General features: G+C 37.6%; 1 protein-coding gene across 1 annotated transcript in view; it reads left to right on the top strand.

Moving 5' to 3' along the window:
* The first annotated feature begins 569 nt into the window (after positions 1-569).
* LOC124263317 (S-adenosylmethionine decarboxylase proenzyme-like) overlaps positions 570-14030 on the top strand; it is a 28644-nt gene continuing 15183 nt past the window's right edge. The window contains exons 1-5 of the mRNA XM_046697901.1: positions 570-756; positions 5900-5986; positions 7224-7350; positions 8839-8913; positions 10124-10151. Coding sequence (XP_046553857.1) covers positions 653-756; positions 5900-5986; positions 7224-7350; positions 8839-8913; positions 10124-10151 — 421 coding nt within the window. The 5' untranslated portion in view covers positions 570-652. The remainder of the gene's footprint in view (positions 757-5899; positions 5987-7223; positions 7351-8838; positions 8914-10123; positions 10152-14030) is intronic.

The following is a 14030-nucleotide window of genomic DNA, read 5'->3' as shown; positions in this document are numbered from 1 at the left end:
ACAAAAGAGTTAAATCAAATTTTACGAAAACGTCATATCTGTATACGCACCACTATGTTCGGCGCACCACTCCCGGTAACGTCAAAAGTTATCTTTTCAAGCTGTTGTTGAGCAATTGATAAATGAAATATAAAATATGTTGCTTTGAGGCATTTTCATGACTTTAGGATTGGTCAAATGCTAGCTATCGCTGAGGATTTTTGTTTTATTATAATGGTATAGATGGTTTATTAATTCTATACAATGTGTTTGATGGATACTTTGTATATATCACAATTTATTTTCTTTCTTTTTAAAAAAAGAAATTTGCCATTAAATATAATTATTAGCGTAACAGTTTCACATAAAAAACATTAATTTGTCGAGACAAATCCGCACATATGCCGCGTATGAAAAATAGGTCGACATATAAAACAGCTTTAACAAGCATACGCAGTATCATGTACTTAAAAGGTTATTATAAATCTGTATTACATTGATTAACGATGGTTAACGAATGGATATTTTCTGTGGGTGGTTATATTCATTCGCGCAAGAATCTTATCGGTTTGGGACTATTTTGACCCAGTTTCGGCACTTTCCGGCGCACGCTACGGAAAATTACGAGCCGGCAGTTAATCACATCTCGAAGCAGACCACAGACCTAGTGGACATGGCCGGGGCCGGCGATCATTTCTTCGAAGGAACAGAGAAACTGTTAGAGGTGTGGTTTGCATCTTCCAGTGATGAAAAGTGCGATCTACGGACCGTTCCAAGGTGAAACTATGTTTTTATTACCTTGCCACATCGATCACGTGTATTGCCTCTCGGTCGAACACCGGCAGAAGAGGTGTACTCGGGCGACAGCAGATGCTAAGGCTTAGTATATTCTGTCACAAGTATCCACTATAAAAGTCAATGTTCAAATTCTGATTGGTGCTTAAAAACATGGTCGGGGGAAACAGACACGTAGCTTAGTATGTTCATATCGATGCTAACCTGCTCTTCACTTTTGTTGTCATTGTGCCAGTTTTCTCAAAATAACCCAATTCCATTGCGCCAGGAACAGGGGTTGTCATGACAACGTACATGTTATAACCTACCTGCAGTTCCTTAATCTCTTGAGGATAGGATCATGTTGGTGTGTTTGTGCATATATATCGTAGGTGTGAATAACAGCTTAATGCCCTGTTATCTAGTTTATTCATTTTCATCATGATTTGCATTATTTATTGAAGCAGTTTCTCAACGTTTTTCTAACCCGTAATGACAGAGAAATACTGCATACAAATGTTTTCTAAAATGTTTAATAATAAACTGGATCTCAGCACAGTGGTTCAAGTGTAAAGATTCCTGTAAGAGCACATCTGAATACTAGGCCTTGTATACCCCTAATTTAACAAGCGCAGGTAGCCCTGTTTGTGTTAATTATGTATTTAGTGTGAAAGTAAACCCCACTGTTTTACAGAGTGTATACCATCTTGATTGTTATGTTACTATCAAACTGTGCTATGATTTAGACACAGCTTAACATTGCATTAAGCCAGGCTCATTCACTTCTTATTGAGTTTGTTGATAAGCTATTTCCATACCATAATCCAGTTGTTTTTATGCGCTGTTGAAATTACATGCAAACCGTTTATTTATGTCACATCCCAACGTAACTAAACTCACTCACTCTTGCCAGCTCCTTCATATTGCCCAGGAGCTGCCATGTTGATATGACAGAATCATTGTTAAAAGCAGTTCTGTAACTGTAAGCAAATATTTATACCAGGAATTATCTAATATCCCAAACGAAGTGCCCTTGTGAGCGAATCGGGAAAAGATCATTATCATATTCAAATTTGGGATTTGGGGATTTTTTCCCTTAATTCAGAAGTATTCATAATTTTGATTTGCAACTTTTGATTCAATTCAGTGATGATAGAAGAACCTTTTAAGCCTCTTCTATTTTAGTTGTTTGTTATCAGTATGTACAGTTCACCTGTACAAGCCTTGTTACATCTGCAACAGGAGGAAATCTGAAACATATTAATTCCAGTTTGGGATTTTTTACTGAATTTGCTGCTGACTCTGAATATAATGGCCTCTGTCTGTGAACAGGGCTAGATATGGAAACCTATCTGGAGTGTACTGCACTGAATACTGTGTGCACAAGATGGAGCTGTGATACAGATGTGCTGGCATGTGTCAATTCTCCCATCACACAAGTCACAAAACTGGAACAAATATGATTTATGCTCACAACACAAAACAAATCTAGGTCAAACCAAAATCATTTTGGTTACCTGTTTCAGCCAATTCTAAGCAGGGTGGTAGGTGCTGTCTGTTTAAGTATTTTTGAAAGTTATCATTACATTGTAATTTGCAGTATGTCAGTAAAATTCTGATTTCAAATGAAGCTAATTACTGGGTTGTATTTAGTGATTATGGAAGCCCTATATATTTACTCTGAGAGCATAGGAAATGAACAAGACAAGAAATACAGTTCGCTCGACTCTGTGTATAGTGCTATAAAGTACAGTTTTTTCCCTGAACTCTATAGATTTAGATTTTTAATAATGACAAAGCCTTTTTAGCTGAAACATGCATCAATTGAGTTCATGCATCTGTTCCTACTGTTGATCTACCACAACAGATACGTAGTTGTTTGGAATACGCTTGGATGCTCATGACTTGTCACAGATTGCTGTATTGGTGGCGGCTTTGTAAAGGTTGTATTTGTTTATAGTCTGACATTTTGTGACCTTGACCTCAGAAACTGGCTTTTCAAAGGTCAAGGTAACACTCTATTCAATGAGTGTGAATTCCATTCCAAACAAATAATCCTGACACAAGAGTCACTCATGCTCATCCAGTATTCTCATATTCCTCTGATCAGTGTTAAAAGTTGTGGAAAGGAAATATTTTTTTTTATGGGATGGACAATATTTTCTTACACGAAAGACATGTATGACCCATTTTAATTCTTTGGATTTGCCTTTTGTATAAATCATTTAAATACACAATACCTGGTTGCCAAGAGGATATAGTTTGTAAAATTTATTGGTTCCAGATATTTAAAAAATGTGAAAGATTTTTTCAGTATGATAATTTTGTGATATTTTATTTGTTTGTTTATATTTTGTTTAACGCCACACTCAGCAATATTCAAGCTCTGTGGTGGTGGTCAGTTAATGATCGAGTCTGGACCAGATAATCCAGTGATTGCGTTGAAAGGAACTGTAGAAAAAAGTATCTGAAGTTACATCTCCTGTATTTGATGGTTGACCAGACAATTCGGTGATCAACAGCATGAGCATCGATCTACGCAATTGGGATGTGTTGACATGTGTCAACCAAGTTAGCCAGCCTGACCACCTGATACTGTTAGTCACCTCTTACAACAGGCATGGCTTACTGAAGAACAGTTCTAAGCCAGATCATCGCGGGTCTGATATTTATAGAAGTTTTTGATTTTGCAAATAAATATGCAATACCAAGCTGTTAAGGGAAGGATACTTTTCAGTTACACGAATGGCCTTTTCTTCTAAGACTTTCTTTGACCCACTGTGTGAATATCTTAGGGAAAGGACTTGTTTTTATGCCACCCGCCATATATGGCTGGGGGCATATAGGATTACTCTCCGTGTCCTTCCATCCGTACGAAACAGGGAATGTACTCTATCCACTTCTCCACAAAAAACGCTCTGTGGAATTCAATGAACTTATATATGGGCTTTCTTGGGACTCTAATGGTGTGCATCTTATATTCTGTTTTTGTATTTTATTGGTTTTTTTGTAAGTTTAGAGACATTTGAACTTAGGTACATTTTGCTGAATTTCTCTATGATGATAGTGTAATATAGGATGAAATCTATCCACTTCTCCACAAAAACTGCTCTACAGAATTGAATTAACTTCTACATGTCTTTCGTAGGGACTCTAAAGGTGTGCATTTTCGTAATTTTTTATGCAGTTTCTTAATTTTGTCACTTTTACAGATTTTTGAATTTTGTTCTATTCAGCCTGTTCGTTCCATCCAACAGGGGGTGTACGTTATCCACTTCTCCTCAAAAACTACTTTATGGAATTCATTTAGATTACACATGTGCTTTATAGGGACTCTAAAGGCGTGCATCTCATATTTTGATTTTGTATTTTATTTATTTTTCCAATTTTAATTTTCCGTTTGAACTTACATAAACTTTGTTGAATTTCTCTCTGAATATAGTGTTATAGGGGATGAAGTCTATCCACTTCTCCACAAAAGCTACTCTACAGAATTGATTGAGCTTCTACATGTGTTTCATTGGGACTCTAAAGGTGTGCATCTCATACCTTGTTCATCCAAGTTCTTAATTTTGTCACTTCTCCAGATGTTTGAACTTAGTTGAATTTGGTTCTATTCGTCCTGTTCGTCCCATACAACAGGGGGTGTACTTTATCCACTTCTCCTCAAAAACCACTGCACAAAACTTGTATAGCTTACATATGTCTTTTATAGAGACTCTAAAGGTTTGCATCTCATATTTTATTTTTGTATTTTATAGGTTTTTTTTATGTTTAGAGACATTTGAACTCTCTGATGATAGTGAAATATGGGATTAAGTCTATCCACTTCTCCACAAAAACTGCTCAACAGAATTGATTAAGCTTATACATGTGTTTCATTGGGACTCGAATGGTGTGCATCTCATAGTTGCATAGATGTTTATTGAACGTGTTCATGAATTTTGTTCAATTATTGATCTTTATATGATAATAGGTTGTGTTATCTTAACCTGCCATATTGAATATGTTCCAGATTATGTCAAAACTTACCACTTTAGCTTCTACAGCAATCTATTGCTTTCATCTGCCTCCACAGTGATATTGCTAGTTTATTTACCCTTGTACCATGAACCTTCATGATATAGGATTAATTGTACTGTGGTAAGTTCATTGTGACATACATTTACAAATAAGTATTTACCTTGGGCACTTTGGATATATTTATGTTATGATCAACCATGATATTTATTTAGTAGAAATTAATCACCAGAGCACGCTCAGTGTAGGGAACTCTTCCTACAGCAGCGGGGACATCCGTGTCCCTGGACACAATTTTTTCTTGTTGTGAAATAAATATTCTGCTAAATTCATGCTCCTTCAAAGAAAATGCTGGCAGTTCAGTGATGAATACACCATTGCATGTTTGTTTTTAAGGAATCAAAAGGAAGATGTGTATAATGCCAGCTGTTACCATGATCGTATTCAGTTTGTTGCTCATGCTACTTACCCGACATCTAGTGTTACTGCTTTTGTTACGGTCAGAATATCATGCCACATGGCTAGTTTACTGCAAGGAATAATCTTCCAGCATGACAGGTGCTTCGACGGGTTTCAGTACCATTTAGTTTTACGCTGACTGTCACAGAAGAAACATTGAACTATGGAACTATGATATTTACTTCAGCAGGAAAAATGTCAGAAGACATTCTCTGTAAAACGTGTGCTTTGTCAAGTTTAGACTCAGTCTAATCATAGTGGTCCTGGAAATTACCAATAATCATTAATAATGATTCCCATCGAAGATATTTCTGTTTTATCAATTTTCTTTAGCCAGCCCTAATGCTTTGGACTCCCAAGAATTATTACTGTGAGTTCCAGAGAAGAGGCAGGGTAGCCTAGTGGTCAAAGCATTTGTTTGTCACGCCAAAGACCCGGGTTTGATTTCCCATGTGGGTACAATGTGTGAAGCCCCAACATGATATTGCTGAAATATTGCTAAGACGGCATAAAACGATACTCACTCAGTCCTTAAAAGATGGCCCCAGTAAACCACTCTGATGTTTACTACTTGTGTTGACATAGACACAAGAGATTAGACATTTGGACTTGACCCTATGTGGCTTTTTGACATGTCCACTAAAGTTGTTTCATTCTGGTTTGTCAGGAAAGAATGGGAAGGTCTACTCAAGCTTGTCCGATGCGAGATCATCAGCTGCATCTCGGGCGAAGACATGGATGCATACGTGCTCAGGTAAGACTGATTCATCCTATTTATACAGCAGCCCATACTTGCACCATTGTTGTCACCTGTGAAAAATAGTACGGGAAGTTTAGTACTGTCAGAGGTTATGCATCTGGCTGCTCCTAGCTGCAAATAGCTGCAAAATCACTCTCACTCACTCAGCGGGGCGGTGGGGTAGCCTAGTGGTTAAAGCGTTGGCTCGTCACGCCGAAGACCCGGGTTCGAATCCCCACATGGGCACAATGTGTTAAGCCCATTTCTGGTGTCCCCCGCCGTGATATTGCTGGAATATTGCTAAAAGCGGCGTAAAACTAAACTCAGTCAGCACTCACTCAGCCACCCACTCACTAACCCACCGACCCACCTTCTTCCACATTACAAGGGTACCTGCAATTATGGTTCCATAAATTAATTTCCTTGCTATACATGTTTGTTTTCTTGAGTATACACATTTATTGATGTTATTTTATTCAGTGCACAGAGAACAAATTGGGTACAAGTATTCTCTGAAACTAATGAAATTACATGAAGTTACCCATGACAGACTATGAAATATTTTTCTGATGATGTAAAGTGACCCCAGTACACAGCTCTTTATATGTCTCTCTTTTAAAGTAACATTTACTTCCATATCATTCATTACTATATGACGAAGGGTGGCAGGACAGAATTGTGGTTAAAGCATTCACTCACAACGCTGAAGACCCGGGTTTGCTTCCCCACATGGGCACAATATGTGAAGCCCTTTCTGGTGTCTACCACCATAATATTGCTGGAATATTGCTCAAAGCAGCATAAATCTCGCTTGCTCACTCACTCACTCTGCTCTTGTGCGATGGTCTTAGTTTTGTTCATGTTGATTCATTTTAATGTTGCTGTTCTTATCAGCATTTTAGTTTAATCTAACATCAGATTTAACCACGGTTGATTGACCAAAAGGAGAATCTCTAAACATAGTGTGTTATCATGGTGATGTTATAAAACATAAGGAAAACATTTTCTGCTGTTTACAACAAAGGTAAACAGGTGTAGCATAATTAATTCAACATCGAAAATACATTTAAATTACAAGCAATCTGTCTCCCAGACCTAAGGAACAAATTTAAAAAGCAGTCCAACTCACTCTAGACTGATCAGGCATTTCTAGATTGCATCACCTTTTTGTTTGTTTATGCTTAATTTTCTAATAATTGCCAATAGTCAGAGAGATGGTTTAACATGACTCTTTGTTTCTTCCTTACCGCAGCGAGAGCAGCATGTTTGTGACCAAGGACAGGTTTATTCTAAAGACCTGTGGACGAACCACTTTGCTGTTAGCCATGAACCCACTCATCAAGATAGTGAAGGATAACTGCGGATTTGACAAAGTCATGGTAAGTTCAGAATTTCACTGATATATTGTTTGCTGGGTTCTCTTCGTGACCAGAGTTCCAGCATAGTGTTTTGTTTTGTTATTTATAGGTACAGGGTCGTCGTGGTATGTGTGATATTTGTTTGGCAGATGTCAAACTTGTTAAAAATATTTTAGCAGCTACTTGCAACATGGTTTGGGTTTTGTGGGAAGTGTTCTGGGAACATAGTAAATGTAACATAGTAACACAGTGCTGGACCCTGTTTCATACAGCTATAGTACCGCTACAACTGTTGTTAGTCTGTGTTACAATATAGGAGGTACGACAGTCGTAGCGCTACCATAGCTTTGTGAGACGGGGGCTTGGCATTATCTGCTGGGAATTAGGTGGCAGAAAGTGCCTCCACTCAATCTGAGAGAGACATGCATTGTGTGCCTTTAATGAAAAATCAGTTGAGTTCTTACAAATGACTATAGTCTGTTTGCAATGAAAACGTACCGATGAATTTCACTTTAAACAAAAACGTAAATCAAATAAAGTGAAATTAGAAGAACGAATCCTCATGATTTTACCTTGCCAATTGAACATTTAAATCTCAGAATTTTATTCAACTTAGGATAAAAGTTGTTTAACAAATGATCATAGTTTCAAATCGCTATTGTTGGTTGTATTAAAAGGGGGTATGCACATTAAATGAAACACCGAGAAGAAGTAGGGTTGGTCTAAGTTAACGCTCATCACGTACTGCACGTGCATTTGTATCACTGTTCCAATTACTGCGTTTACTCCCTTGTAATACAAACCAAAAATGGCGATTTGAATCTATGATCACCTGTAAAACAGCTTTTATCCTAAGTTGAATAAAATTCTGAAATTTATATGTTTAATTGGCAAGGTAAAATTATGAGGATTCGCAATCTTAATTTCACTTTATTTGATTTACTTTTTTGTTTAAAGAGAAATTCATTGCTACGTTTTCACTGCAAACAGACTTTAGTGAGGATTGGATGGTTACACTGCTACCATGGATACCTGAAAATGTGTCCTCATGGCATGGGTTGTTGTTCATTCTATCAACCAACTCAAGCCACTCATATATGCTGCTCAAAATAAGTTCTGAAACCTGGTTTTGTAAGATAGTAGTTTATTTGTCATGTCACAACAGATTAACTATAGTAAAATAATTGGGAGTTCTGTGACATTTTTTAACTTATAATTGATGGGACTGTTTGTTATTTGTTGAATGCAGTTGATGACACCTGATGTTAGTATTGTGACATATTTATTTCATAAATCATAATATAAACACTGCAACAAAGTGATATACATTTTTTATAAATAATTCATAAAAAGAAGTTAAACGATTTGTTAAACATTTTTCTTGTTTCTGAATTTGTATGTATGTTTTTGCCCACTTACTCTGTTGATGGATGAGCATAGAGATGAAACGCATGAAAATATAGGGGTTGCCTTGTGGTTTACCTTGATTTGGGAATAATTCTCTTGCAGGATATCTTCTATTCTCGGAAGAATTTCTCTCGTCCAGAACTTCAGCATGGAGTTCATCGAAGTTTTGAAGATGAGGTAACTGCAATTACGTAGAGGGTAATGTCCGAGTAACTCTCCATTCCTTAAAAATAATGGAGCCGAGGCACATTGTTTTTAAGGAATGGAGAGTTACGAGGATATTACCCTACTTAAATTACATTCAAAGTATTGGGAATATTTCTGTTATCAAAGTTATATGTCAAAATGACAAAATGAAGTCTTTAATTTGAAGCTGGTACACATCGCTCCATCCCTGAAAAGTAATGGAGCGAGCAGACAATGGAATGACGTCACAAATGTAATTTAATATTTAGATACTAGGCCTGGGACAATGCACCAACTGTTTTATGTGATAGGTATCATGACACATTACTCACTGTGCCACTATTATATGTTATGACAGTGGTTAAAATTCTTTTCTTCATCATTCTCTGATTACTTAAAAAGTTTAAAGAAAATTTGTACATGGATGCAATGAAATCTCACATATTCTGTAAATTGCCATAACTTTTGCTTCTGCACATTATGAATGTGTGTAAATTAATCAACACACTAATTAAGTTATGAATGCATTATTTAGATAATTAGATAGATATAGATAGATATAAATCACATATATTTATATACAGTAGGATTAGACTTTTCAAATGATGACTGACATGTATTAGCAAAGATGTTTTACAGAATCAGGGGGTGGAAATAACTTTAAAATTGCTAGTGTACTCCGGTACAGTGGCACATGTAAATTCACTTGCCCTGATAATTTTTCCACTCTACTGGCCATTTTCTTGTTGATTTTTTAAATAAACAACATAATTAACATTGGAAAGTCAACTGGACACTGGTACAGTGTGATATACAAATTTGCTTGCCCGACAGAAAAACCCATTGGACTCAGGCAATGGGTTATTTCCACCCCTGAGAATGATAATGTCCTTGATAAATGTAGACTTCATATATCCCCCATCTCTGGGAAATTGACCTGGTGATAATCTATTCTACTTTGTGGAGCCATAAGTACATTATATACTCCCACATCGGTACAGTGTATGAAGCCAATTTCTGGTGTCCTCCGTCGTGATATTGCTAAAAGCGGCGTAAAACTAAAACTAAGTCACATTATATACTCACTAGACTATCAATAGAGAAGAAGCTGAAAATGTATCAACTAAAACTGGTAAATAGAATGGTGAATCAGTCTGTTGTAAACTTCTGAATGTATTTCAAATATGTGTTTGTCTTTCAGGTAACGCACCTGGATACGCTATTTCCAAGTAAGTATTCTAGCACGACATTGTGTGATACTCTATTCTGATTGGGTGAGAGCTCATCAAAACAGTACTTAAATGGCAGTTTAAGACCGCTTATTAAAGAGACCGATTCACCGCGTATGAATACAATGAACTCGTTGACCCTTTTGTTTGTAAACAAACATGTCGGACATTGGCGATTTCTACCTCGGCAGCATGTTTGATGTTTTTGAAGTAAAAAGCGACTGGTTTGTAGAAGAAGTTTTTGGCCCTAATACCAGTGAAGAAACTATGAAGCTGGAAAATCCGTCAGCCGCGCCAAAAGTGGCAGTATTCAAACCAGGACTAGATCTAGCGGGCTTGACGTCGACAACACACATCGGCCCACAAGTCCTAACCTGACCGCTTCCGTCCTGGCTGTAATGCCCAGTCGTTCCACTTCCACTGTCCATGTATCTCACATAAAACGTAGCATGTCAGGTCTTTTCTAAATTGAGAATAGTAGGGTGGTTATCAACAATTATTTATTTATTTTTAGAGGCTAAACTTAGCGAGTTCACGGCTTGAATTGGGGCGAGTTGATTGTCATACAGTAGGGGAGATCAATAGTTTGCTTGAGAAAAATCAAATAATTGTACTTACTCACAGTATATACAGTATTTTTTTTATTTATGTATGTTACTTGTTACAAATACAAGCATACTGGTCCTTGAAATAAGGCATTTATGTTGTTGAAAATGTCTTATTTTGTTCATTACACAACCTGTCCCTCAACGGGACGATTCCAAGCGATTTCCAGCAAAAAGGCCCCATCACGACTTGTGTTCTTGCGCGCCAAACAGTTCGTTCTAAAATGCTTATCAGTCGTGCTAGAATGAAGATAAAACTACTCTGTTTTCAATTTTGTGGTCTTTTATCATTGACTTAAGACCGCTAAATCTTAATTTTTTTATTTGTAAACCTCACGCTAACACGTTGGGTTTTTAAATTACATTTAGCGGTCTTAAATCAACGATAAAAGACCGCAAAATTGAAAACAGAGTAGCTTTATCTTCTAATTCTCAGAGAAATCCTGTGGTGATTCCATGCCAAACAAGGCCGAAGTTTCCAATTGTACCCAGATTTAGTCTGGCTAATTGTGTGTTATTGTGACATAGGAGTGTCGGCTCCTAATTGGTTAAAAAACGTTAGAAGGATTGGAGGTTTCAGGCAGCCATGACGTGGCTGAAATTTTGCGGGCTAAACCGTGAAACACAAATCACTCTTTGCCATAGTGGAAGTAGAGATTCTGTTCACGGTCCATCCTTGTAATGCTCAGAATACAACATACTTGTTACTCTATACAAATTGATTTTTCCTACTATGGGCAGCATCTGGTAGAGCTGTTTCGTCCATCTGTGAATTTATTGAGGAAACATGCACACATGGTAACAATAGAATTAATGGATAAGACATGAGCTGGAAACATTTCACAATGATTAGTTTGTGAAGTAATTTGGGATGTTTAGTGACATCTTGTATCAACACCTACCCCGCTGCTTGAGATTGAATATAGACTATTGTGACTGAATATTGCATTTCTCCAACACGGCCTAGTGAGCAGGCACACATGTGGAACCTTTGAATGTTGGTTCATTTTGAGAACCTGCTAGAATTTTTGAAGATTTTCTCTTCCTTTTTGTTATATATTAACAGACTTGCCTATCCAAACGATTTTGGCATAAGGCTTACTATTTTTGGTGCTAAATTACGACCTTACGATCATACTGAAATTCCTTACGACTTCTACACATAAATGGTAGAAAACTAGATCTAGACATGCCCATGCTATTTACAGAGTCATTTACGGTACATAAAGTACTGAAAAACAGAAGTCGCATCATAAACATTATAAATAAATTATCTTTGCATCTTACAGTGCTGGTAAAGTTTATTTCAAAGTTAGACTTTAAAAAACGTTAATTAGATTGGCACCACATTTGACTATTTGCACTATATTAAGATTTTAACCGGCTATGTTTTTCCTTTATTTCTTGACATTACCATGCCTTACTATCAAATGCACTTGCCTCACTACTTTTTTTAGCTGATCTAACTATTTTCTGTACAAGGGGTAGGCAAGTCTGTATTAACAATTCAGCAGTCCTGATGTTCATGCAAAGTTACTATACTTTAACTTTTTTCCTAACTATCATATCTGCCATGTATTAAGCAAAATGACCATGCTCTCAGATTTATCACAAGCTGCTCTCTTGTAAATAGTTCATGGTCATAGTATCTTGAAACCTGTCCATCCTAAATTACTATCCTAGTAAGCCAGTTGTATAATCTGATAAGGTGGTGCAGACACTCGTTGCTTGCATGAAACTATGCTGGCACAGATCTGCGTGTGACCTTCACCTTGGTGTCCAGCTGTGGCTAATCAGGGAGATACATACTGAACTGTTTTGAAGTAATTGGGACTGTCAGCTCTATTAGATAACTAACTACTTGTATTAAGTTGGGTAGTCTCTTGAGGGTAGTCTAGTGGTTTTTAGTCTTGTTGTTTAACACCACACAGCGGTCATCGAACTATATGATGGCGGCCTGTAAATATTCGAGTCTGGACCAGACAATCCAGTGATTGACATCATCAGCATTAATCTACGCAATTAGGATACAATGATATGTCAACAAAGTCAGTGAGTTTGACAACCCAATCACGTTAATCGCCTCTTAAAACAAGCATGGGTTGCTTAAGACCAATTCTGGCTGGGATCTTCACTGGTGTAGCCTAGTGAGCAAGGCATTAGTTCATCACACAAGGATGGGGTTCGACACAGTTGGGTGTGATGTGTGAATCCTGTTTCTGGTCTTTTGTGTTATATTGCAGGAATAGTTCAGAAATCAGTCCAATGACCCTGTTCCACTCAATGACCTTATCCCGCGTAAAACTTAACTCACTCACTCAAACTCAGTCAATGATCTTATCAGTCTTGCACTTTACTTTTGATTTCTCTTTGGCCTTCACTCATGTGGTCTGCATGGCTTTTGCGATTGGAATCTTGCATGGTAGAAATCGTGATGGCACAACTGAGATAATTGACCAATGTCATGATATGTGGGATAAAAATATTGTCACGGCAGATGAAAGGACATGTGAAATTAGCATATGGACAGGATGACTCACAAATAACCCTGGCAAGACAGAAATATGTTTTCCCAGTCTCCCGGTGAAAATAGAAGATTGAGACTTCAGTGTTACAATGTAACTCTTGGTGAAATTGTGTTCATTGTGATTAATGGTGGATCAAAAATATTATTCTTGTTGGCATGCTGGAATTGCTAAAGAGACACTTAAACACTTAAAGGGAAATATAGTTCTTCCCTGGACATGTTTGAAGAACATACTGTGGTTGAGTATGGCCTTTGAACCAGAGATAAATCGTGTCAGTCACACTCGGTCTCAGTCAGTTTCAGTCTCAGTTTCAGGCAGATTCAGCCTCAGTCAGTCAGTCAGTTTCAGGCAATATCAGCCTCAGTCAGTCAGTCACTTTCAGGCAACCTCGGCCTCAGTCAGTTTTAGGCAACCTCAGCCTCAGTCAGTCACTTTCAGGCAACCTCAGCCTCAGTCAGTCAGTCACTTTCAGGCAGCCTCAGCCTCAGTCAGGCAGCCTCAGCCTCAGTCAGTCAGTTTCAGGCAACCTCAGCCTCAGTCAGTCACTTTCAGGCAACCTCAGCCTCAGTCAGTCAGTTTCAGTCTCGGTCTCAGGCAGACTCAGCTTCAGCCTCAGTCAGTCAGTCAGTTAGTTTCAGGCAATCACAGCCTCAGTCAGTCAGTCACTTTCAGGCAACCTCAACCTCAGTCAGTCAGTCACTTTCAGGCAACCTCAGCCTCAGTCAGTCACTTTCAGGCATCCTCAG

Source organism: Haliotis rubra, unplaced genomic scaffold (assembly GCF_003918875.1).
Source record: "Haliotis rubra isolate DU_JTF1 unplaced genomic scaffold, ASM391887v1 Scf88, whole genome shotgun sequence".
NCBI lineage: Eukaryota > Metazoa > Mollusca > Gastropoda > Lepetellida > Haliotidae > Haliotis > Haliotis rubra.
Note: the sequence above shows the minus strand (reverse complement) of the source record. Positions and strands in the feature narration are given on the sequence as shown.